The 26,914-nt window shown below is 46.1% G+C and overlaps 1 protein-coding gene across 2 annotated transcripts; it reads right to left on the bottom strand.

Moving 5' to 3' along the window:
* Nucleotides 1-188: 188 nt before the first annotated feature.
* On the bottom strand, nucleotides 189-22,533 carry ANKRD13C (ankyrin repeat domain 13C). Of its 2 annotated transcripts, XM_027891081.1 has the most exons (14): nucleotides 22,169-22,533; nucleotides 18,034-18,075; nucleotides 15,921-16,025; nucleotides 14,796-14,881; nucleotides 13,729-13,774; nucleotides 11,906-11,972; nucleotides 10,494-10,638; nucleotides 9,705-9,836; nucleotides 8,790-8,951; nucleotides 8,024-8,103; nucleotides 6,082-6,180; nucleotides 5,376-5,476; nucleotides 4,363-4,511; nucleotides 189-341 (listed from the first exon to the last, which is right to left on the bottom strand). In XM_027891081.1, exons 1-13 carry the CDS (start codon nucleotides 22,473-22,475, stop codon nucleotides 4,381-4,383), a joined length of 1,503 nt encoding a protein of 500 aa, XP_027746882.1. In that variant the 5' UTR covers nucleotides 22,476-22,533; the 3' UTR covers nucleotides 189-341; nucleotides 4,363-4,380. The 2 variants fall into 2 exon arrangements, with proteins under 2 accessions (XP_027746882.1, XP_027746880.1); XM_027891079.1 differs by lacking the exon at nucleotides 189-341 and having other exon boundaries at nucleotides 343-4,511.
* Nucleotides 22,534-26,914: the final 4,381 nt, after the last annotated feature.

Here is a 26,914-nt window from a genome sequence, read left to right as displayed (position 1 = left end):
CAGCAAACCCCCCCAAAAAACCCAAATAAACCCTCCCGAAACAACAACAAAAAAAACCCCATCCCGAAACCACACAACCTTCTGGAAGGAAAAAACCTTCAGGTTTTGCTCTCCAAGTCGGAACAGAGCCCATTTTGTGATCGAAGTGAGCCCATTGCTGGATTTGGGAGGTAAAACCTCTGTACTTACTGAACACAGTTCAGCAAACTCGGGTCTCCTTACCCCCCTTTCCAGGCAGCTGCTCCCAACCTTGGATCCGTCAGCTCCAGGCGAGTGCCAGAAGCTGCTCTTTGTGTCCTTCTCCCCCCAAAACTTAGGATTCACAGAGGGCCAAGCACAGGCTGTAATGAAAATGCAGGATTTTATTTAAAAAATGACCAAGAAAATGCCCTTGCAGGACTCAGCAGCATGAGCTTGTCCCTCCCCTCCAATCCTGCTCCAAGACACAGCCACAGCAGAGCTGTCCCAGAGAGAGAAGCCTGGATTGCACAGGTGGAGCAGTTTCAGAATCAAACAGCATATTTTGGTCTTTATTCTAACAAATGATACAACCAAAACTGACTATTAGTGAAGATAAAAACAAGGACCAGACAACAGTAAAACGCAAGAGAAGTGACTTGTTTCCGTGGGAGTTACAAACTGTCAGGAAAATAAAGAGTGAAACTGCAGCATTACAGGAATTGGTTAATCCGGATTAAATAACGCAGTTCTCTTGGCGGGAATTACAACTCAGGAATAGACATGAAAAGAACAGAGGGTGGGTGAGAATATCAACGTAACATGGTGGGATTCCAGCACAAACACGCCTGGAGGTTTGTGTAACAATGGAATCGCAGGGAGGTGAGTGCAGTGGCTGGACAGCAGCTCCTGGAGGGAAAACCCAATGCCTTCCCTGTGCCACAGGTGAGAGTAGGAGGTTGGAAGACCAGTGGAACAGCTGGGTTCAGAACCAACCCATGGGATTCTCCCGCAACCATTTCTGAATTTGGTTTAGCAAAACTTGTGGTTGTCTTTTAGTAGCCATGAAAACCTCAGGAAAGCTGTGGTGGGATGGGAGCACAGCCCCAGGCAGGCTCCAGGCTGTTTGTCCTCCCCAGCGGAGTCCGAGTGCAGCAGGACACGGCCATTCCCACCCAGCCCGTGCCCGCTCCCTTTTCCATCCTGCCTGGACACCCACCGCCAGCTGGCAGGTCCAGGGGGTGTTCCTGGTCCCCCACCTGTATCCAAGCCATGGGGTCTCTGCAGGGAGGTCCCTCCTGCCCCAGGGATGAGCTTGAGCTGCCACACAGACACAATTCTGCACAAGGATGGTGAATCTGTGCTCACTCCACAGAGCACAGCATTGGTCCCAGGGACCAAACCTTCCCAACACCTGCCCTGGCCTTGAGGAAAAGGGGAAAAGCCAAGCTGAAGCTCTATTGGATCAATCCTGCCAGAAAAATGAATTTCCCAGAGACATGGGACCAGGAATGGGAAGGGACCCTATGCCCACCCCTGGCTGGGGCTGAGGCTCCCTCTGGACAGGAAACACCTCCCCAGGCATTGCTGGAGCTCCTGGGAGACATTCCCGGCCCATAAACACACCGAGTGTCTGTGCAACACAATCCCAGTGAGAAAAACCAACTTCAGGGAAGAAAACAGGTATCAGGGTGGATAATCTGTGGGGAACCACAGTGGCACAGCCACAGCCTGTCCCCAAGAGGGGCTCAGCCCAATGTCCATCTCACTGAGGATTCCTGCAGTGTATCCATTGGGAAATTGTGCCCCAGGTGTCCCTAAGTGTGAGAACTCATCCCTAGGAATGTTTCAGACAGCAAACACATCCCAAGGGCCAGGGGAAAATGTACCAAGAGCAGCTCTGGGAGCCCCCAGAACTGGAGCTGGAGGGCCAACCCAGGGGGAGTCCCATCCCTCAGCTCCACAGGGAGGGAGGGGGGGGAGGAGGAGCAGCCAGGTGTGTTCACTGGGATAATACAGAACAAGAGCAGTCATCCAAAGCTGTTCCCACAATCCAACTCAGAACAAGCCTCAACAGCAACTCACTGCAAAACCGTCCTGCACACTCCACAGGTGTCTGGGGGAGCAGCTGTGTCCTCAAGGGGGTTTAGTCCCACAAACCTACAGCCAGAGCCCACAGGAACCATAGGAAACACTTCCAGGACCTGCCGGGGGCTTTCAGCAGAGACCTGATGCCACAGTCACCACCAGGGGCTGTTCCAGAGGCAGATGGAGCCACAGGACCCTCAGTCTCACATGAGGCCACATAAACCCCTTTTTCTGTTTTTCTCCCAGCCCAGCCCCCATCCCTGGCAGTGGCTGCAATGCCCAGTGATGCACCTTCCATGGAGCCATGGAAGAATTTGGGATAACCAGAAAAGCAAAGTAATACAAACCTGTGGATCCCTCCCTGTAATGCTGAGGAAAGGGATTTCTAACATTCACCTTCAGGGAAACTTCCTGCTTGTGCTGGAATTCCCAGGGGACTGGGTACCCCTGTTTGGCACCTGCTTCAGCTCCTGGCACAGGTCCTGCAGCTACACAAAACATTCTGCCCTGCATGGGCACTGGGAGGGCCAGGGCAGCCAGGTCCCACCAACACTCATCCCAGGATCCTGGCTGGCCCTGAGGAGCACCAGGAGGTGAGTGAGGTGTGAAACACTTCAGGAATTCATCATTACTTGGGAGATCAAGTTCCATCATTCCCAGCTGTTCCACACCTGCCCCGACTAAGCACTGCAGGAGCCCTGCCCCTTTGCTTGTTTCCCTAGTTTTATTTGGGATTTGAATTTGAATTAACAACTCCAGTGTATCTATGCCAGGCTGCAAAGCTGCACTTCTCCCCTGCCCCAGTGCTCCCTGTTCCCTGCAGGTTTACAGCAGAGCTGGGAGAGGACCAACCCCACCCTCCCACTCCAGTGCACGTGGACTTTGCTGACAGTGATTCCCTGGGATTCCTCCCTGTTCTTCCCCAGAGCAGCCTCTTTGGGATGGATCAGATTCCAGCAGTTTGGAATCACAGGTGTGCCTGACACCTTGCCTTGTGCTGAGCCCCTCCCTTGATCCCTCGTGGGCAGCACAGCTGTTCACTCCACTAAGCATCGATGACCCTCTTCATTATAAACTTTGATCCTTAACTCTATGGAATTCCAGAAAAAGTTTTACCTACAGTGCACAAAGAATATAATTTGGAAAATATTTACATTTTTGTACAATGACACCACAGCACTTGAATCTAAGTTTCTTCATACAAACAAATAGCACCATCAGCCTTTTGCACAAATCCTGCCTAACAAACCCCAAGAAGCTGGATTATTGTCAGATGAGGAGACTGGAACCACTGGGAATAGGAATAAGCTCGAGGAGCTGGAGTACCGAAACACCCATGATGAGGGGTTGGACAAGATGAGCTTTAAGACCCCTCCCAACCCAAACCAGTCTGGGAATCTCTGTGATTAAAATATGAAGAGGCAGGAAATTAATGTGGAAATGCCCCAAACCAAAGCTCCCCATGAGCACCACGATAACCCCACTGCAGGGAACCTCCTCCTGCAGGAAGGTTGAATGCCTGAGCTTGTCCTGGTGCCTCTGTGCATCCCAGGTTTCCAGGGGCTGCTGAGGACACACCCAAGCTGACCTGGTGATGCTTGGCCATTCTGGGGCAACTCTCCCAAGTGAAGGGCAAAATAAGGATTAAAAGGTGCCATGGCTGGCCAGTCAAGCCTGGAGCGCTCCCACACCCTCAGGGACCCCCTGCCAGAAAGCACAGCAGTGAGAGAAGGGACAGCAGGGAGCAGGAACAAAGGGATCAGATAGGGATAGCACCAGGCTGGGCCTCCCTCCCTGCAGGGCACAGCTGGCTCTGCCCTGGATTGCAGGAAATCCAAGTGTCCAGTGGTGCCCTTTGGTTCATTCATCTACAGCCAAGGCATTCCTTGAGGATACCTCCCGCAACATTCCATGGCTGAGCTGTGCAGCTCAGGGAGCAGGGCTGGGAAGGGCTCCTGGGATGGACAGGTGGGTCAGGGCTCACATCCAGCCACAGCCCAGCTCCGGTGCCGACGGTCCAACAGGGCCTTGTGTGTCACCAACAGCGTAAAAAATTTAAAAAGGAGCGCAGGTCCTCCTGTCAGGGCTGGAGCTGCCCCTGCCAGGGCTGGCTGTGCCACAGGGAACAGCAGCAGGACACTGCTGGGATCGGGAGTGGAGGAGATGCCCACTGTAGTGTCAGTACATCAGCCATTGATGCCTGTTCCCTTTTCTCCGGGGTTATGGAGTTTATCCCTTCCTGTGCGCCCCACGTTTCTATCCCTAGTGTGGGTGCATCCATTCCCTTTCCCTGGGGACGCCGGTGTGGATATTCACCAGGAGCCTTCCAGTTTACTAGAGGTCCGGGAAGCGGCTGGGGTCCTCCTTGTAGTCATCAGGAATCGTGAAGATGGAGTCGTCAAACTCGTCGTAACGGAACTCCTGGAACGTCACAGTGGCTGTGATGGTGGGAAACACGGGAATATCTGGAGAGGGAGGAAAAGAAGACAATGAAGGGCAAAGAAATGCCAATAGTGATACCAATCCCCATCCCTGGAAGTGTCCAAGGCCAGGTTGGGTGAGGCTTGGAGCAACCTGGGTTAGTGGAAGGTGTCCCTGCCCATGGCAGGAGGTGGAGTGGGATGAGCCTGGAGGTCCCTCCCAAGCCAAACCAGAGTGGGATTCCATGACCAGAGCTGGTGCACAGCCTGTCCTGGACTGTCAGGCTCACACACCTCACCGCAATGCCAGACATCCTTAGGATGTCTATCCCTTAGGAAAGGTGTTATTCCTTATGGGCAGCCTTATCCCGTATGTTGATTTATCCATTTCCATCTGTTATAGATGCAATAGCTTTCTATGTATTTGTAAATGGAACACGTCGCCAGTAATCCTCGAGGAAAAGGAAATCGAAGATTTCTACAAAATACTTCACTCCTGACTGGGATCATCCTCTAATGCAAGAATAATCCAGCATATTCCACTGCTCTTGGAGTAAGGCTTCAGTACTTATGTTCTCCTGAAACTACAGCAACACACTTCAAGGTGAGAGTTCTTTCCCAAAACTCAACAGACTTTTCATATTGCAGGAATAAGTGCACATGTTTAGATCTGGAGAGAATATAAGGGAAAATTTCTTCCCTGAAAGGTTTGTCCAGCCCTGGCACAGCAGCCCAGGACAGTGGTAGAGTCCCCATCCCTGGAGGGATTTAAAAGCCATATACATGTGGCACCTGGGGACATGGGTGGTGGCCTTGGCAGTGCTGGGGAATGGCTGGACTCAGTATTTTCCAACCCAAATGGTTGTGATTTTTGGATACCCAAAGCCACAGGAGTTGCTATGTCCTTACCTAATTTGACAGGAAAGCCTGGTGGAAGCTTCATTTGAACAAATTCTCTAAGTTTGTTAAAGTGCTTGAAGGGTGCAATTACTTCTAAGACATTCAACAATCTGCAAAGGAAAGCAAAGCTCATTACAAATTCTTGTTCCACAAGCTGTCCCTCTAGAACAGGAGAAAAATGACCCAAAGGGCAAGTGAAGAAAAGAGAAGGTGAACAGTGACATCATCCTTCTCCATCCATCTCCTCAGAGCTTGTGTCACCCTCACATCCAGCTCTCAGTGGTCCATAATTACCACAAGCAACAAAACAACATCAGGATATTCATTTCTTGTCCTCATTTTCCACAAGAGACTGAAGGATGTGGTTACCACCCCCCTTCTCCACAGACACAAGGAACTGACCTGGGTTTGTACTGGTTTCCAGGACACAATTTTGTGCTAAAACTTGTTATGGGTAAAAACATTTCAGAATTCTGAAGGATCAGGTGCATCAGGGAACAACATTCTGCTCTTACCAAGTCAGAGCCTCACTCCTCCAACATCAGCCACACCAGCTCCCACATTCCCAGTTTTGTTGCTTCACTGCCTGACTTCACCCCCAGGTTTTACACTGCCACCTCCCACCCCTGAGGATAAGGAGGATTCTGCAGTCCATAAACACAGTAAAACATTCCCTACACACAAATAATATCCATGGGCAGAAACTTGGACTCACGATTCAATTCCTAAGGGGAATTCCTGGCTCATGGCTATTGTGGCTTTGAAGGTTTTCTTGCTCTCCTTGCAGACCAGCTCCCTGCCCAGGTGAGGAGCTCTGTGAGGGAGAAGGGAGAGGTAAAGTCAGTGTTTCCCAGGGAAACCTTGGTTATAAAGGAAGGAAACCAGACTTGAGTCTGAAAACATCAGTAATGAATCCCTACTTTCAAAGTATTTGCTTTACTGCAAAAACTGTGCACAGTAAACGTGAAAAAAAATCTTAGTTTAGATTGGTCTCAGTCTGCTAAACCAGGAGGCAAGACAAAAACAGGGAAAATACTTCAGAGAAAATCTTCAAACTATTCCCCATAACCACTGTATTAGTAAGCACTACAGGAAGTGTTTATTAACAACTCCCCAGAATTTGTCCATCTGATTTCAGCTGTTAATTAAAATAGTCTGTATGTGAACAGAGGAATAAGTTAAACTAGAAAAAGGTTCATTTTTTTCAGTTCCTCAGCTGTCCCTGGAAGGCAACACTGGAAAGCCTGGGTGAGCAAATTCTGTTACAGGGAAGGAATGGGTAGGTAACAAATAATGTAAAGTTTCTTCCTCTTCTACTTTTATTTTTGCTGGAAACCTGGATTTCCCATTGAACTCCCTCCAGTGAATCAGATTATTAAACAAAGCAAAAGCTTATATACACACATATTTCTGTCCTACTTATTCTGCTTGAATAGACAAACCTATTTACTCTGCTTGAATATTCATTCTCTCTCAAATACATTAAAAATTAAATGGGTTAAAAGAACCCAGAGAGATCTACGTGCCCTTTTAATAACCTTGTGTTGTAGTATTTTCATATCTCCTGGTAACTATAGGACTGTCTAATACCTTTGGAGAAAGGACTTTTGTCACTTCCGTGACATACTTAACTCCTTTTTTGGCCCTTACAGGTGCCAGCAGGTATTCCTAGAAAATAAACTCAACTACTTGTATCTCCTACAAATGAAGCTCCTGGAAATTCATTTAAATTACAGCCGTTCCCTCCTTAGCTACACACCTAGAGAAGAACAGCTTGAAAAGATCCAGCCAGGACAAGATGATCCCTATGTCTCTGCATTCCAGAAGCTGGCATTTCTTTACACTGCCACTGGTGTCTCATTGCATCACACACTTTTATTTTAAACATAGTGAACGGGATTGCTAATTGCTGTTATCAGATAAATGAATTACAGGAATGAATTTGTTAGAAAACCTTCCCTAAAAATAAAAAACCTACTCTAAATGTGTATATTTTAAAAATATTTCTATTTCAAGCCAAGGAGTCAGGCAGATGCTCATCCAGTATTTTATCACTACAATTTTCTCTTCTCTCAGCCTGGAGAAGGCTCCACAGACAACTTAGAGCCCCTTCCAGTGCCCAAAGTGGCTCCAGGAGAGCTGGAGAAAGACTTGGGACAAGGGCCTGGAGGGACAGGACAAGGGGAAATGGCTTCCCACTGCGAGGGGGCAGGGTTAGATGCAATACTGGGAAGGAATCCTTCCCTGTGAGGGTGGGGAGGCCCTGGCACAGGTTGCCCTGAGTAGCTGTGGCTGCCTCATCCCAGGGAGTGTTCAAGGCCAGGCTGGATAGGGCTTGGAGCAACCTGGGATAGTGGAGGGTGTCCCTGCCCACAGTAGGGGGTGGAACAAGATGATCTTTAAGGTCCCTTTGAACCCAAACCATTCCAAGATTCTGGAATTCTAGTTAAATGCACTAATACTGTTTCCACACACAGGTATCACCTTCCCAGCCCACTGAAGAACATCAAACACCTGAGACACCAAACCCAACCTTCCTCTGTCCCCCCAGAAAAAACATAAACAAGAAGCACCAACTACAGAATACAAAAAAACCCAACCAAATGCTTCACACTCCCAACCCAACCACGTAAAGGTGTCCATGAGGCAGCACTTACTTCCCACTCTCAGCAGAGATGTACTCCTCCCACGTGATGGTGTTCGGGGACGGCGGGGTCAGGGACTGCCGGCGCACGGGCTGTGCAGGGAAACACATCTCCTTATCCATCCTCACATTCCCTTACACTTGCCATTCAAATCCTACAACTGTCCTTCACCTTTGAGAACAGCAACAGTCTTCCCTGGGCTTTCCATCTCCTGCTCTGAGTCTCCTCCGAGGTATTTGGCCTCCAAGTGCATTTTCTATAGAATTGGGCTGTTTTACTCCATCAGTAATCAGTTAATTCAAGTGTCTGACTGCCAAGTCACAAGCACCAGCTAACACAGAAACCAATTAATCACTTTAAATGCTCTATGTGTGTTCCCAGCTGATGTCTGGCTCCTTCTGAAGAGCTCTTGATTTCCTGTGCTAATAACAGGCTTTGCTCTATGGTAATGAAACTGAAGAGAAACACGATTGCCTTTCTAGTTTTCCTTTCATTCCAGACAATAAAGATTTGGTCTAAAAGAAGTCAAAGTGATTTGCCCCAGCCAAACCCATCATCTCTTTAAAGAGACAAATTAAGCCTGAAATACCCAATATAACCACAGAAATCTCTCAGTGTTGCACTAATCAGGATAATTCACTGCCATTATACTTGTAGCTTGTGTTTATCATTTTAAAATTAAGACAAAATAAAGACATTATAGATTTTGCACAATGACTGGTGTGAAAGATTCTCCTATGCAACAATTAATGCACTGTGAAGGGTTTATCAATTATACCTCAAAATTTTGCTCCATTAAGTTGCCCCCTTTGCTCAGGCTCTCCATGATCGCTTTATTCCGAAGGATGTCCTCCTCACTAAGGTGTTCCCTTCTTTTCCTTGATTCCAATACAAGTCCATTCACCAGGTAGAAATCTGCCAGAAAGTTTCCTACTCTTTCCTGCATGAAAAGAATAAGATAAAATATTATATTATACATTTTGATTCTTGTGTATCCAAATAATTGCAATAAGGGCAACTGGGGATTGAAATGAAATTCACCCAACCACCCACATGAGCTGTCAGGGGGTAATCCCAGACTCCACCTGGAACAGGTACTTCTGTGAATGGAAACTTAAGAATTTAGGAGTGGCCAAGGGAAATCTGGCTGAATTTCCCTCCCACAGCACTCCTATCCTGCATTTCTCCAACAGGATCGCACACTTTGGAATCAGCCTGCAGAAACCACAGACTCCAACAATAAAGTATTCTTTAGTACAATCTGTTCTCCCCCTTCCCAACAGCTACAGTTTTGTCACGTTTCTTCCTATTTTTTCTTTATGAAGGCAGCCCAGCAGATTCCACATGGTCCAACCAATTGTCACATGGTGACAATTGTGGGGATATGGGGAGAGATATTTTACCTTCACTCTGAACACCTCACTCTTTTAGAATCCCAGACTGGTTTGGGTTGGAAGGCACCTCAAAGCCCATCCAGTCCCACCCCCTGCTATAGGCAGGGACACCTTCCACTATCCCAGGTTGCTCCAAGCCCTGTCCAGCCTGGCCTTGAACACTCCCTGGGATGGGGCAGCCACAGCTACTCTGGGCAACCTGTTCCAAAGCTCCAGTGCTTTTTCATCCTCCTTCCTCCCCTGTCACAGCACCACCAGGCTCTGAACAGTTTTCCCTGTGCAATTCCCTCTTCACTCACAGTTTTGTCCTCCCGGAAGAGCCACCCAGTCTGGGCCCGTGTGAAGGTGATGGATTTGGTGGATAACGTTGCAGAGTAAATGTCACTACTCATCAAAATGTCAACTTCCTCTTCTGTTTCCATCTCAGATTCCTGGGGGGAAAATCCCAAAATACTGAACAGAACTTAAAAAATAATGATCGCTTCTTTTAAAAATAAACAAATAAATACAAATCCATAAGCCTTTGGAACTTTTCCCAGAACCAGCATTTCCTGAATTTTCAAACTGTTTTATAAAATCTCTGGCCAAATGGTTTCCAAATAGTTTAATCTTTAATATTAATGTGAATAAAGCATCCCAATAGGATTTATCCAGCAGCTCAGCAGCCACACCCTTTCCACAGGCAATAATCCATCTGCTTAAGTGATTGGGGGATAAAGCTGTAATTAAAGACTTGACTAATTACAAGGGGTCCAGTGAGTCAGACCCTCACACTGTTATCAACCAAACGGCAATGGAGTGACTAAAAGAGAGAGGCAACAAGTCTCAAAACCCACCTGAGGATGCCTAAATTAAGGCCTGGAAAGACTAGAAGCACGTGTTATAATTTAACCATATTTTTTCAAAATATTCCCAAGCACTGGTTTTCATCACAAAACTTGATGTTCCCTGCACGTCTCAAGTTGTATCCAACTGAGCAAAAAAATTCTTTGCTTTGCAGTTCTTTGGGTGTTCTTGAGGTACATTTTGTTTAACACAGTATAAGTGAGACTTCCAAAAACAGTCGGACCCCCCTCCCCCAGCTTTACCTCGTGGTGTATTCGCTGGTAAACTTTTTGCTCATTGTCTAAAACTACAAAAGATTCAGAGGGTGCGGCGTCACCGTTAAAAATGAAGCTCAAATCCCCTCGTTGGCACTTCATGTCAGTAAAGTCTATCAGAGTTGTGTCCAGCCTGTGAAAACAGACCCACACTTTAAAAAAAAAAAGACCCATAAACACTCAAACACACAAATAAACGGAGTTTTCAAGCAGAATTTTTTTAATCGCAGCCAAACACGTAAAGGGCTGAGGTTTCAGTGAATATTTCAGAGTGACATCTGGATGCAGAAACAATCACAAAAATTGCTATGAAGTTTTCTTCAGAAAATTGTATTGAAAAGTGCCAGCATGAGGAGGTGCAGAATTTACACAGTTAGGATGTGCTGCTGAGAACTCCTCAGCACATTATTCCACACATGGCAGCCTCTGATTTGAGCAACAATACTAGGACATGACCCAAATTCTGAACAGGACTAAGAAACAGACTTTCTTTTTTTTTGGACTTATTTTCATTGCTATTTCTATTTTTCCCCCTCATCAACACAAAGGAAATGCTTCTGCTGCTCTGGATAACTGGAAGAAGATGGAGCTGAGGACAATTCATATTCATCATTGCTGGAACATTTATTTCTTAAACAAAAGTGGTTAAAGGACCTCAACTGGGTGACCCTTCCAGCACTAAATGGTGAAGGTTTAAATACTCCTTCATATATTGGTCTCTGATTTCAAGAAAGAATCTGGATTTATCTATTTCCTCTCAGTTCAAGTCTCATACCGGCAGAGCACTTAGAAATGAGAAGGAAAATAATGGCCCCAGACTCAAATTTCACCTAAAAAGTCACCTTACACACCTAAGCTATGCTATTATTAGAGCAAAACTTCCTACAGACTGAATCTTAGGAACCATATTCATGCCTTTTTGTTTGTTTCAAACTTTGGAACCTACAGAAAAAAAGAAAATAATTCAAACCATCAAACTAATCCAGTTAAAGAGCTGAGCTTGGAAAGACTACTGAAAACACTGAGTTTGTGAATCTGTCACAATAAACACCTTAAAAAGAGAAGATACATGACTTTTTTTCAAACTACAGGCTAGAGCAGCAACATTTCTCCACAAAACCCTGGAATTTAATAAAATTATTTGAAACTGTGTTAAAAATATCCAACCCCTGTTTTTCACTGGCATGTCTGGTAGATAAAGCCTTATCAGCTGAACTGCTTTTGCTTTATATTTACTTTAGACTCAGAAGAGAAAACCAGCCAGCTTGAAGTTCCCAGCACATGCACAGCCACACTGTGTGTCACAGACACGTGCAGACTCCTCAGGGAATTCTGTGGACACACTGGAATCCAGCCTTTTCCCAAACACACAGATATTTGGGTGCAAACCCAGCACTCACCTGATATTTATACCTTGTTTGTGTATTTTACATGCATCAGAAGGCAGAATTCGGGAAAGTAAAGGCACTGAAGAGGGGAGAGAGAAGGAAATTAGGATCTTGAGGTCCCTCTGCAAACTATTTCTATTAAAACCAGACCATTAGTTTGAGTATATTTTAATGCAATTACAGCATTTTCCGTCATCTCAATCAAATATAACTGACTAACACCAGAGTTATTTCTATTTGGTAATTGTAAAACTGATTTGTAATTGTAAAATTGATTTGTAATTGTAAAATTGATTTGTAATTGTAAAATTGATTTGTAATTGCACCCACTGCTTTCAACATCAGGACATCATTTATATCTCAGTCACAGCTAAATCATTTATAAATTCTCCTAACTTGTCTTCAAGCTGCTCACAATTTTAATTCTGTGATTTGACAGTTTATATATTGCACCAACTCAAAGCCTGGTTGCAATTAAAGTAGAACAGCCAAAAGCAGAAAAAATAATCCAAAGCACTAAGCTTAAAACATCAACCAAATGTTAAACCACCACTGGAACAATGAAGCCATGTGGTACCATGACATGGAGATCTACAAGGCTGTAGTTGTCCCTATTCTAAAAAGAATTTACTTTATAACAATAAAACTAAGACAGAGAACAACATTTCAACAGTTTCTTCAAAACTATGAACAATTAAGACCATCCAAAAATGGAGTTAGCCAAGAGAGTCAATATTTAGGGCAGAGGCACTGCCCACAGTATCTTTTTCCTTCAAGAAAGGGTAAAGTAAATAAATAAAGTAAATAAATAACATAAAGAGAAGTACAGTGGGACTCTTGGAGTAGAGCATCCCTGGAAGTTTGCTTTATTTAGACTAAGCCTAAATTGAAGTATATAAAAATCATGGAATTCCAGACTGCTTTGGGTTGGAAGGCACCTCAAAGCCCATCCAGTCCCATCCCCTGCCATGGGCAGGGACACCTTCCACTATCCCAGATTGCTCCAAGCCCCATCCAACCTGGGCTTGGACACTTCCAGGGATGGGGCAGCCACAGCTTCTCTGGGCAACCTGTGCCAGGGTCTCACCACCCTCACAGAAAAGATTTCTTCATTATATATTAGTGTAAAGTATTATAAATTACTAACCTAAATGTCAACCAGTAGCAGAAGGTATAGAATGAATGCAGGAAGGGTTTAGGTTGGAGGGACCTTAAAGCTCATCCATTTCCAACACCCTGCCATGGGCAGTATCACTCCTAATACTGTGATATGATGCAGACATCATTGTTAATGCATTTTTTCTCATTTATTTACATTTTTCTTCTTGAGGTAAGAGAAGTGGAAATGGAGGCACCACTGGAGGAGACACAAGCACAGCAGAGTAGCTCTGAGGTGCAGCCAGGTATGAAGCACCTCCCAAAGAGCTGCACTGAATTCACAAGTCACCACTCAGCACAGGCTGAAATTGGGGAAATTAAGTGCCCTGAGTCCAGGTGCTCAACCAAATTGTTCAAACCACTGCTCCACAGTAACAGCAATGGGCCACATAGGGTCCTCTTAATATTTTACTTTTCTAATCATCAGGTTCTTGAAGCAAACAGCTTGTTCCCCCCTTATTGTGTCACTAGATTAAAATAGAATTCAGCTCGAAAAACGAATATGCAAAAATAATTCTGGAAAAAGTTGCCTGTCCTTTCTTTATGACTCAGATCTTGAGAACTGGACTGTGATCTTCCCAACACACACAGCAGGAGAGAACTGAAGCTTGAGAGCACGAGTGTGCTCAAGGCTGATTCCATTATCTCCCTGTGGAAGGAATATGCAAGCCACTCACCCCAACTTTGAAAATCCCAGTGAAGCTCTAGATAGAAGTCACCTAGCTGAGAAGAAAACATGAATATATTACCAAGCTTTTAATGATAAATAACCATAAAATTTGCGGAAAGACAGGCAGAAGTCTGTCTTTTAAGAAAGAAAACTTTCTCTAATATTGTATTGAATTTATACTGAACTTAAACATTCCTGAAGCTTTAACTGTAGTAGAGTCAATGCTAATAAAATCATGTATTTCACCTGACTCTCATTTTAAATTACTTTCAAAAAATTAAAGTTCACACAGTGATTAAGCTGCAGATTGCAAAACATTTATTGTAAATGTGTGTTTAAAAAAACAAACCTTTGGAAATCTATGATTGCTTTGACTGATCACATGCAACCGCATGGAATTATAATTAATTATATAATAATTAATGAGTCAGGTTTCAGCTCACAGTATTGCAGACACAAAATTCAACTGGCCTTCCAGCCTCTGCCTCCACCAACACATGTCAGGTAACTCTACCACGAGGGTGTCCAGGGTGGATCACCTCTACTTCCAGAGGGATAACTTAATTAACTTAAGCTAAATAGCTGATTTGCCACAAACTGTTTTCCCTAAACTGAGGATTATTTCACTGTGCCCAAGAGGAATTCATTCTGCATGGAGATGGAGAATTAAACCAAAAATCTCTTTCATTACTAAGCAAGAAAAGCAAGTGTCATTTTTGACTGGTGACTCAACAAACTAGTAAATTATTCATCAAAACAAAAGATTTAAGAAAGACTTAAAAATGTAATGAAATAAATACAGATTCTTTAACTTTTAGATTGCAAAGATGACAAGCAGGGCTGTCTTACATAAACCTTCTATGAGAATTTCTAGAAGTGGAGAAGGAAGTATTGTCTTAAAATAAACATAATTCTGTGACCTCTCAAAATGGAACTTGTCAGCCAAGATTGCTCTTCAGAGTAGAAGAGATTTGTAAAGACATGCAAAAAACTTTATTACAGTTTACCAGATTGGCTACTCTTAGAAAATCAGTCACTACTTTCCATCCCATTGGTTTTGACAGCACAACTTACCTCTTTCAGGGCTTTTAATAATCGAGGTCGCTTTTCTTCAACACTTTCCCTGGACTGCTGCTTGAGCTTCCTCAGGAGTGCTGAAACTGAATAGGAATGAACTCCAAGGTTAATCTATTTGTTTGGTAATATATCTGTTTGTTAATTACAGATGTCTTATTTAAAATCTTAAAAAAACCCACAACAATGCAATGTAATACTTCATCAGACTACAGAGAAATTAATTTTGAGTTACAGTAATTAAACATCAGCCTCTTCTGATCACACCAGGAAGAAAAGCCCAATAATTTTATTAACTTACTGTTTATAAAATAAAGCATATAGTCAAGAGGGTTTTTTACACAGGTATTAGTAAATACTGGGTACAAATGTATGTTATTGAATATGAGTCTACAGACTGTGTGACATCTACTCCCTCTGAGAAAATGAGTAGTGAGGAGCTGTCATGAGAATATTGTTGGAATATTATAAATCAGGGCATTAATATATTAATAATACATTTATATATAATACATAGTGAGTTTTCTGCTATAGGAATGCACCACCACACATGGCAATACCCAAAATTATTGACAACCACTAGTGAGTGGCAGTAGAATGACCTACCTTTTACCAGTCCACATCTCAGGGGAATAAATAATATTTGGATAATATATATTAAAATATATAAATAAAATACTTAAATATACAAGCAAAAAAATAACATTCCCCCACTGGCCTGTTAAGATGCAAACTAAATACCCCAATGCCAACTGATGTATCAAACATCCCTGTGACCACAGGGAGCAGCTCCAATTAGATGATCCCATGCAGCTAAAATCCATCCTGCCCCTGTCACTCCCATTCCAAACACAGAAGGTTCATGGAGAGCTTTCACAATCATTAAATGCTGAGCAGGGGGAAGATTTTGCTTATATAACCGAATGCAATTTCTTATCAAGGAAATGAACGTGCCTGATCACGTTGAGATACAAAAAAGTTCAGCTGATGAAGAGAAACTGTTGAGAGAACTAAAAGAGGGGGAAGATAAAATAACAGAGCCTGAAGAGCTTTCTTTTCCTGTTCTGAATGAGGCCCTGATTTTGGATTAATGGGGCAAATTTGGGTTAATGAAGAGGTGCTTACTCATCTGTCTGTCTCCATAGCTGATGGCTTCGGCCAGAGGGCTCCATCCCTGAGCATTTTTCACCTTTACTGGAGCATTATGGGCTAAAAGCAGGTGGGCACATTCTGGAACAAAATATTCATGTTATTAACAGTAAACAGCCAGGATGCAGCGGCGTCAGTCATAATAAAGGAAATTATAATAAAGCCAAAGTTGTAGATATTAATATCAGATAATTAACAGATTATCAAAATACATATCTGGATTCTGACTCACTTTAACAAACAAACCCATTTATGTAAGTACTTACAGCACTTCCCTCTTCAATATTAGCACTAAAAATAATTGGTGATCAACCACCAATTACATAAGACTGAAGACATGGCCCTTCTGCTTGTTAGAATTGCTTTTTATAAAGCTGCATTTCTGCATGTTCTGTAAACACACAACTACATAGGAAATATTTTTAATGTATTACATCAGCTCTCTGCTTCACACCCAAACTCCTGTACAAAGAGACATCTCATGGCCTTCCCCTCTCTCTTCATCTCCCTTTGCCCAAGGGTCCAACTGATCATGGGGACACAGATTTCGGGCTGTAACATCCTAGAATTTAAACATGGAATTTAAGGAGGGCAAACAGGCACCTCTGACCCAGGAAAGCCTGTACACCTCAGCTCCACTTGCATTCTCTGTCCATGGGTAAAAGGTGATGGGGGATGAAAAAGAGTCCTTAAAATCAAGGGGAGAAGGAAGTTCTCAGCGTTTCCATGCGGTCTTTGGAAATGGTTCTTCAGTTTCCAACCACAGAAAGTTTCCTGACCACATATCACTAAAACCATCTGACCTGTCTGCAGGGGATAGAGCAGGACCCAGCTGGAGCTGAGGCTCAGGGAATGTCTCATCACGAAGGATGGGCCTAAGAGAGGGACTTCCTGGGTTATTTTCCTACCACAGGTGTTACAGGAAACTGCACTAGTCATTCCAGATGCAACACCCCTGAGTCACTACAAGCACAGGGACTGGGGAGGAAGAGATACTTCCCTGGTGAATAAACCGTCTCCTGTGGTACATAAACAAAAGCCCTGACTAACCCAGCAAAGACACTGAATTATTTTTATGGTTCCTTAAATACAGTGCCCAAGACATGAACATCACTCCACAGTGGGCAGGAAAATAAGCCTGGAATTACCAGCTAGATTCCATTTCCACTTTAACAGGCCAGGAGAGCTGGGGGTGTTCATCTCGAGGAAAAACGGGAGATCTTAGAGACACTTCCAGTGCCTAAAGGGGCTCCAGGAGAGCTGGAGAGGGACTTGGGACAAGGGCCTGGAGTGACAGGACAAGGGGGAACGGCTTCCCACTGCCAGAAGGCAGGGGCAGGTGGGATATTGGAAAGAATTGTTCCCTGGGAGTGCGGTGAGGCCCTGGCACAGGTTGCCCTGAGAAGCTGTGGCTGCCCCATCCCTGGAAGTGTCCAAGGCCAGTTTAGAAGGGGCTTGGAGCAACCTGGGATAGTGAAAGGGGTGCCTGTCCATGGCAGGGGTGGCTTGGGATGAGTTTAAGGTCCCTTCCAATCCAGGCCATTCTATGATATAACTCTGTCTTGCACAAATAACCTTTCTCTAGGCAAGTTGGACAAAGGCTCACCAGGAGCATCCTAAAGGATTTAGGGCTTTACACCGTGACACATGACTGCCTGGAAAGAAGGCAAGAGGTGAACTGCAAACTGAAATCTAAACCAATGCCATCCAACCTGGCCTTGGACACGTCCAGGAATGGGGCAGCCACAGCTTCTCTGGGCAACCTGTGCCAGGGCCTCTCTCCTGGTTTCCTTCTATCTCTACAAAAAGAGGGGAGCTGAGTCCTCCCTTGTTCTGGCATCACAGAGTCCAACTGCTACAACTCTCCCACCCCATCCCCAGCTCCCTAATTTTGGTCTGGAAAACAGCTCGAATTTCTTTTCCCACTTTTCTCTTCAAAATCCATACGGTATCCTCTTTCCAGGAAAATTCAACTTGAAACTAGCTTAGAACACAAGATCACCTTCAGGAAAATGGAAAAATCTTTTTCCTCTTGCCTCCAAATCTTCAGGATCATTGAAGAGGTAACAAAACAGGTGGATTTACCTACCTTTATGTCCCAACATCACAGCAAGATGTAAAGGAGTGTTTCCTAAAATAAACCACAGAAATAAAAGATATTTTATTTATTTATTTTATTGAGATTGAAGGTACCAAAATCCATGGCAATTCCTCCTCAGGAAACTTCAGTTTCTGGTCTAGCCAAGGAACACTCCAAAACCCACCAGAGCAGAGACATTTTTCCAAGTAACCACTTAGATTATACCTGTTAAAATAAATATATCTGAGATATATTTCATGGGTCAAGAGAGGTTCTTTTAATGATATCTTCAAACTTACCCCAGTCAAGGAGGTCCAGTTGTGCCTTCAAGAAAGACACAACCCAAACCTCTCTGCTCCCCATGGTCTGAAGTGTCTGATCCCTTCCCAGACTGACAGATCTAGGTTAAAAGCTACTCAGAGATATGATACTGATTAAAAATTTAAGAGCTTATTTTATGAATTTTTAAAAGATTGAGTACACATTTTTTACTACTCCAGCACTGGATAGATTGAGAAGCAACACCAACTTCTCTACAAAGCTGCCTTTTGGTTATTTTAATGCCTTGTTTCCAGAGAAAGCTCTGGAGATTATCAACAGACACTCAAGCCTGACCCCATTTTCTTGGTGATGCTCACGATACAGGTGGGATTTCTGTTGTCAAATATTCCTTGAGAGGCCCCCAGAGCTGTTTTTCTGGATTAATGCTGCTACCAGGCTCGTACCATATTTTATTTATGGAGCTTAGGGATGCAAAGTTCTCCAATTTAACTCTATTTTACATGTTTAAACATTTTCGTAATGGAGTTAAGAGAACAAAATGCAGGAAACCAAATTTCTTTGGCAATTATAATGAACACACTTGGTTTAGGGTTATTTTACAGGGCCGTGTCAGCAGGAAGAACCTGCTCTGTGCAGAGGATGTGCTGCACATGTGAGAGAGGCAACCACAGAAATGCCAGTACATGGAATCTTGCATGGACAAGGAAACTCTGCCCTGCATGTCCAAGTAAGCTGCTCTCCATGTCCTGCAAATCATCCTTCGGGTCACTGGCAGCATCCAGGCAGGCACATCCCAGATCATTATGCTCATTAGGACTTGCTAACCTTCCTGTTTCTATTAATAACTGCTCCAACATCTGTGAGCCAATGCATCCTGGGGAATCCTGGATGCAGCCAGCCTTTGTGAGGTGCTGCAAATAACGTTCCTGAGGATCTGAGGATGAGCCACAGTATGTGCTCAGGGAACGCAAATTCTGAGAGCCAGGGGTAAACACTTTCATAACATCATAGAATCACAGAATCACTGAGATTGGAAAAGCCCTCCCAGACCATCGAGTCCAACCTGAGTCCGATCCCCACCTTGTCACCCAGCCCAGAGCACTGAGTGCCACATCCAGTCGTTCCTTGGACACCTCCAGGGATGGGGACTCCACCACCTCCCTGGGCAGCCCCTTCCAATGCCTGACCACCCTTTCCATGGGGAAATTTCTCCTGATGTCCAACCTGACCCTCCCCGGCACAACTTGAGGCTGTTTCCTCTTGTCCTGTCCTTATTCCCCGGGAGCAGAGCCCGACCCCCACCTGGCTCCACCCTCCTATCAGGGAGTTGCAGAGAAGAGAGAAGGTCCCCTCGATCCTCCTTTTCTCCAGGTTGAGTCCCCCCCAGCTCCCTCAGCCACTCTTGGTGCTCCAGACCCTTCCCCAGCTCCATTCCCTTCTCTGGACACATTCTAGCCCCTCAATTTCTTCTTTGTCATGCAGGGTCAGAACTGGACACTCTCAAGGTGAGGCTTCACCAGTGCCCAGCACAGACACTTTTATTCCAAGAAATCAGGGCTCCACCAGCTCCTGGGATCCTGCACTGCACATCCAGGCAGGCAAACAAGGATTGTTTGCACAAACACACACAAAAAACACAGCACTTGCCCCCAAACATGCACAGCCTTTAACCTCTGGTGAGGCACCTGCAACACCCATAAAGGAGCCAGGGCGGTTTTCCAGCAGTAATTCAGCAAGAGGATTTATCTACTCCACAATTTAAGCTCTTAAATGCATGTTATAACAGACATATAAGTAATTCAATAGGTGTATATATAGGCTTCTCCCAAGAAACACATTGTTTTGGGAATGAGGGCACTGGCCTTCCTCTGGGCAATGACTTGTTAGGGAGCCCAACAGGCTGCACTCAATAAACATTCAAATTGCTTTAGAAGAACACCAGGAGTATTCCACTGCACGGGATTTGGCTTTCCTGCATTGACCCACCACCAAAACTGGGCCTGGACTATAGACAATAACTGTTCCTAGTTCTCTCTCCCCTCTGTCCCTTCCTTATCACATCCTAGGATTCCTCTGAGCAAATCACAAGTCAGTTTCTCTCCCCCAAATAATTCCCAATTCAACTATGCAAACAAATGACAGATGGATTCAGGCAGGAAGAAAACAATAACACGGAAATCTTAGTCAGGTCTTTGGAATGTCAAGACATCAAGAGGTTTGTTGTGGGGTTTTTTGAACAGTTCAAGTAAAAACTTGAAGAAAGATGATGAGCCAGAGATCCCCAAAGTATCCAAACTGTAAACAGAGCTGAGAAAGTAGAGAGACGTTAATGGGAAATTTGTGTAAAATATATATGGATTAAAAAAGGATGGAATCGATGACATGCACCTGGACAGTCAGGAAGTGCCTCAAAGTAAAGATTTTGAGCTGCTACTGAGTTACTTAAAGAGGAACTAGAGGAGGAGTAGAGGAAAAGCAGCAGGAATACACTGAGTGGGAAAAATCCTCTCCAAGTCTGCTGCTTTCATCCCACCAGGATTTGCTGCAGGGTTTGGAATGAAGGTGGCAGGATAAACATATCTGCAGCTCTATTTGTAACAACGTCCTGAGAAAAATGTGGTGCCAGTTGTAAGGAACACTCCTGCCCTCCCGGCTGGGAGCTGGGCCCTGCGTTACTCTGCACCTCCAGCTGTGTTTCCATGCCCAGTGTTACCAAGGACATGTCTTTAATTCCCAATTCCATTATTCCTGTCATTGTACCAGTCCCAAGGCTGCTCTACCTTCATGGTCCTTTTGATTTCACAGACCAAAATCGAGCAAAAGCAAGGGAACATTTCTCTCTTGATCAGAAACAGAACACAAGTGTTCCCTTTGCCACAACATCTCCAACACCACACGCATGTAACTTGGAATTCTCCAGCAGAAAGGGACCATGTTACTCTTGAAATAAGTAGGCAAAATAGAGATTAAAACTAACCATGAAGCTTAAGTTGACCTGCCAGGCTGATTTCTTTTTTAACAACATAAAATATAAAATATTCCCCTAATTAAACAGGTTTTAAAACGTCCTGGCAAGACATTAAATATTTAGGCATTACAGAGCAGCATGAGGATCAGATTCGCACCTCTGCCACTGTCACTTCTGTGGACAGAACAAGTTTGCAAAGGAGCAGGGAACATGATTTTGGATTTCCCAAACCGCAGAATTAAAGCATTTAAAAAGAAAGGGGGAAAAAGGGTTTGTTTTTGTACCCTGGGGAAATATCAAAGATTGCTCTGCCAACACCCAAAGGAACTGCTCATCATCTCCCAGAGCAAACAGGTGACAGCTCGGACACTTTAAAAAAGAATGTATTTTTTAAATGTTATGGCAGTGTGGACACAGAGCAACACATGAGGTCAGAGGCAGCTCTGCCGGCACTGGGAGGTGCAGGAGCTGACACTGCGCTCGGTCATATTACAAAAATGATGGAATCATGGAATACTTTGGGTTGGAAGGGACCTCCAAGCTCATCTCATTCCACTCTGGTGCCCACAGACAGGGACACCTCTCGCTATCCCAGGCTGCTCCAAGCCCTGTCCAATCTGGCCTTGGACGCTTCCAGGGATGGGGCAGCCACAGATTCTCGGGGCAACTGTGCCAGGACCTCCCCACTCTCACAGCCAAGGATTCCTTTCCAATATCCCACCTAACCCTGCCCTCTGGCAGTGGGAAGCCATTCCTCTTGTCCTGTCCCTCCAGGCCCTTTTCAGACGTCCCTTCTAAAAAGGACTTACAAACCTCTGGAAAGCTCCCCCGAGTTCCCCACTCCCCATCCCCTCTCCCCCCCGCGGTGCCCCGGCCCGGGAGGGTCCCGCTCACCGTGACTGTCCTTCTGGGCGATGCCCTGGGTGCGGATGAGCGCCGAGAGCCGCCGCACGTCCCCCTTGAACACGCACTCGTGCACGGGGAAGGGGCCGCGCTCGGGCCCGGCGGGCGCGGCGCGGGCGGGCGGGCGGTGCCGGTGATTGCCGGGCCCGCGGTGTCCCCCGGCCCGCCCGCCCTTCCCGCCCGTGAACGCGCCGCCGGGCGCCGCGGCCGCCTCGTCCTCGCCGGCCGCCAGCAGGTCCCCGTCCTCCTTGCTGGGCTTGTGGTCCCTGCGCAGCGAGCGGAGCTTCTCGCCGGTCATGGCCGGCGGTGCCGCCCGAGCCGCCGGGGCCGGCACCGCCCGGAGCCCCCGGAGCGGCCGCAGCTCCGCCCGCGCCTCACGGGCCGCGGCTCCGCGCCGCCATCTTGGGCCGCTGCTCTCGCGAGACTGCGCGCGGGGGGCGCGAGCGCGGGACGGAGTCAGGGAATGGGGCGGGAGGGGAGGGACGAGGCGGTAACGGGGAACGCCCACAGGCGGGAACCGACAGCCCGGGATGGGGGAACCGCCCACAGGCGGGAACCGACAGCCCGGGATGGGGGACCCGCCCCTGACAACTCTGTGTACAGACACCCCTGTACAGACCCCCCGGGATCAGAGATCCGTCCCAGGCCCCCCCACAGTCCCTCCATGGGCCTCACGGCTCTGTCCAAACGCTCCTGGAGCTCTGTCAGCCTTGGTGCTGTGACCACTGCCTTGGGCAGCCTGTTCAGTGCCCAACCATCCTCTGGGGGAAGAACCTTTTTCTAAGATCCAGCATAAACCTGCCCTGGCACAGCTCCAGCCATTCCTTCGGGTCCTGTCAGTGGTCCGGGGAGCAGAGAAAGGATCTGCCTCTCGGGAGGAAACTGCAGACCCCTGGGGTCTTCCCCAGTCCCCTCCAGACTGAAACAAACCAAGTGTCCTCAGCCGCTCCTCATGTGGCCCCTCCAGACCCTTCGCCGTCCCCGTGTCCCTCCTTTGGACATTCTCCAACAGCTTTAGATCTTTTTTATGTTGAGGTGCCCAATTGCACCCCCAGGACTCAAGGTGAGGCCACCCTAGCCCAGAGCAAAGCAGGACAATCCCCTCCGTCAGTGCTGTTTTCCAGCCTGGCATCCCTCAGTCTGTCTCTACGTCCAGGGCTGCCCCGTCCCAGGGGCAGAATCCAGCACTTGCCTGTGTTAAACACAGCTGGAGATGTATCAGGCATTTCTACACGGGAACAACAGCTCCTGACACTGCACTGATACAGCTGCTGCCTTGTGGGTACCAGGAGACACCAGGCAACTCTCCCTGCTTCCCGAGGGACTGCCCTTCCAAGAGGGATGTGCCTGCCTGTGTCCATCTCCTTGGAGCAGCACTGCTGCTCCAGCATAGCCTCTGGCCCAGGAACTGCTCCCACCCGTCTCAGAGAGGAAGAAGCACCATCCCTGGTGCTTCATGAGAGAAGAGCCCAGGTCCCCAGTCCACTGCCAAAATCTGCTGTGATGACTCCTCCGGATTCCTCTGGGATGAGTGAAGTGCCAGGGTGGATCAGGAGCATGTTGGTCTGAGATGTAGTGACACAATGGAGAGATGACCCCATGTATCTATGCACTGCATTTACACAGAGGTGTAAACAAACCACACATAAATGAGCCAAATCCCAGAAAGAATAGGAGCTCGGAGATATTTCCTGGGTCATGGAGGGCTCTCCTTCCATGAATCCCCTTGGGAGCAAAGGAAAAGCAATAGGCTTCTGATGCTCCTCTGAACAAAACATCACCCAGACTCTTCACTATTCACCCACTTCCCTCATTTTGGTGCCTGTTTCCTTCCCTGAAGGACAGGGGAATAGAAGGAAAAGCCCCAGTGTGATATATGACTGTGAAACAAGTTCCCTGGGGAACAACGGGACCTGGACAAGTTGTCTTCCTCAAAATAATGTGCAGGGAAAGGAAAAGACAGGACAGTCACCCTGTCCTGGTGTCAGTCCTTGGAGGTGCATTGTCAGCTTAGAAAGTACCTGTTCAGGTCAGAGCTTCCTGATTCCTCACAGCAGCTTCTGCTCCAGTGCCAGTTCTGGAAGTTTCTGATTCCAACAGAATAATTAAAAAAGTGATGATGTGTCAAATATCCAGGTACACTGGATATTTTACTAATGCTTCCAGGGGAAAATACCTACAGGTTGTCAGGAAGATCAGAACTGCTGTGGTACAGAACTGCCTGCCAGGGTGATCTCTGTCTTTCCCCAGTTGGCATCATCTCCGCTCAGGATAAGTGGCCAAGAACAGTTGTAGGGAGATTTAGGAACTATGAAATACGATTTCTATAACAGCCCAGCCACTTCCCACACAGCTTTTTGCAGTCCTAATACAGAATTTTAAATAATTCCAGTGAAAACAAAATCCCAGAGTTGCTTTTGTTCTATATTCCATTGGTCTTTCCAACAAGATTTTCTGTCTCTTTTTGTTTTTAGGGAAAATTAAAACCCACTTCTAAGGAGGATGTGAGAGGTTGGCACTGTCAGCAGGTCTGATATCTCCTGTCCATTCTCTGGTGCTGTGCTGGAAACACACATGGAGCACAGCTGGTCTTGTGGAATAGGTGGATTAGCTCAGGCTTTAGCTGATGTTGGAAGCTTCATGTTACATTTTTAATTACTGACAGCCTGAAGTCACTGTTTGCCAGCTTATTATGGAGTCCTTTTTCAGTGTAACTAAGACATTACTCATGGGAAGGGCTCTGGGAAAAACTGGTGTTTGTAGTGAATCCCAACTGTGTAATTATTATGGATCTAAAAATTCTTGAAAATTGGGGTTATTTTGACCATTTAACAACAGAACTTTGCATTGTTTATATTCTCCATTTTCTTAAATGACTGAAATTTCTCTCTCTCAAGGGCAATTGGGATAAAAGTAGTAGGAATTGTGCCAGAACTCCATTTCCTACAGTTCCTGGGCTGTGGCTCCATGGAAACTTCACTTAAGGAATCCCTCCAGCAGGAAATAAATGATCTCTCATGGGTGCATTCCTCCAGGAAAGATTTAAGGAAATAAAACTTAACAAGAAAAAACTGGTAAGGAACTTCAAGACATCAGGTGGAAGTGCTGATTCTCTTTGCAGTTCATGCTGTTCCAAAACATTTCAGGAATTTTTGTATCTCCTTATTACACAGGAAAACCACAAGCTCTTCATTTGGACTGATCCATGGGACTAAAATCGTTTTTGTTCTGGCTCAGTGAAGTGGTTCAGCAGGTTTTGGGGATATTTGTGCAAGATCTGTGTCCATGAAAGGAGCAGGAACACCAAGGGACAGGCCCAGCCTCCTCCAGGAACTTGCAGAGGTGACCAATGGGAAAAAGGAGGAAGGAATTTTGTATGTCAAGGAAATAATTCCATTTTCCTTTTGCCTTTGCTTGACTATCTTGGATTTCATAATAAAAATTGTTATAAAAAGGAGACAGACCTGTTATCGGATTTGGTGGTAATGTAATGGCCAGTCTTCACCTGAAACACTATGACCTGGCAGGACGGTGGGTCCACAGCAAAGCTTCGCCCCTGAGCTTTGTGTGGACATTTTCCACAGGACCCGTTTCCCACAGGAAGCTGATCTGTCACCACAGGATGAAATTCCTCCCTCATAAATCTTAGGTTTCTGCTGTGTGCCCAGGCTGAGACCTTGCCCTGTGCACACCCAGGGGTTTTGCTCTGCTTAGATCCAGTTTTGCTCTTTTTTTTTTGTATTTTTGTTGTAAAGAAAATGTTTCTTTTAAAAATATAATATAAACCCCCTTTGTACATATCCTTCAGCACACTGAACCCACCCCTGTGTGCCCTTTACCCTCAGAATGCAAACTGCTGTTCCGTGGATGTCAATCCATGTGGAATAACCTTGGCAGGGAGACACAATGAATTAATTTTTAATCCCAGAATGTGTCAGGCTGGAAGGAACCACAGTGGCTCACTTGGTCCCACCTCCCTGCTCCAGCAGGGTCATCCCAGAGCACACAGGACAGAACTGTGTCCAGAGGGTTCTGAAATATCTTCAGTGTGGGCAATCTGTCCCAGTGCTCAGTTGCTGCACAGGAAGGAAGTTCTTCCTCATGTTCAGGTGGAACTTCCTGGACATCAGTTCCTGCCTGTTCCTCTTGTCCCGTTGCTGGGCACCCCGGAGCAGAGCCTGGTCCATCCTCTGACACCCCTCCTTTAGATATTTATACACATTAATAAGATATTTCACGGAATCCCAGAAATGCTGGGGTTGAAAGGGACCTCTGGAGATCACCCAGTTCAACCTTTCCTGTCAGAGCAGGCTCACCTGGAGCAGGTGGGTTTGGAATGTCTCCAGAGGGGGAGACTCCACACCCTCCCTGGGCAACTGTTCCAGTGCTCTGCCACCTCCATGGAAAGTTCTTCCTCATGTTGAGGAAGAGTTCCTTATGAGTTTTTCCTCATTCTTGTGTTTTGGTTTATGACCATTGCTCCTTGTCCTGTTGCTGGGCACTACTGCACAGAGTCTGGGACCATCCTCTGACACCCCTTGGAAATATCTGTATGGACTGAGAGGATCCCCTCTCAGTGTCCCTTCTCAAGGCTGATCAGGCCCAGCTCCCGCAGTTCTCTTCTCATCAGAGATGCTCCAGGCTCCAAATCATCTTTGTGGCCTCTGCTGGACCCTCTCCAGGAGCTCCACGTCCCTCGTGTCCTGAGGAGCCCAGAAGTGGACTCAGGACTCCAGA

The sequence above is a fragment of the Empidonax traillii genome, unplaced genomic scaffold (assembly GCF_003031625.1).
Source record: "Empidonax traillii isolate 1590-97213 ecotype Southwest subspecies unplaced genomic scaffold, ASM303162v1 scaffold309:size1915965, whole genome shotgun sequence".
Taxonomy (NCBI): Eukaryota; Metazoa; Chordata; class Aves; order Passeriformes; family Tyrannidae; genus Empidonax; species Empidonax traillii.
This window is presented reverse-complemented; position numbering and strand designations above follow the sequence as displayed.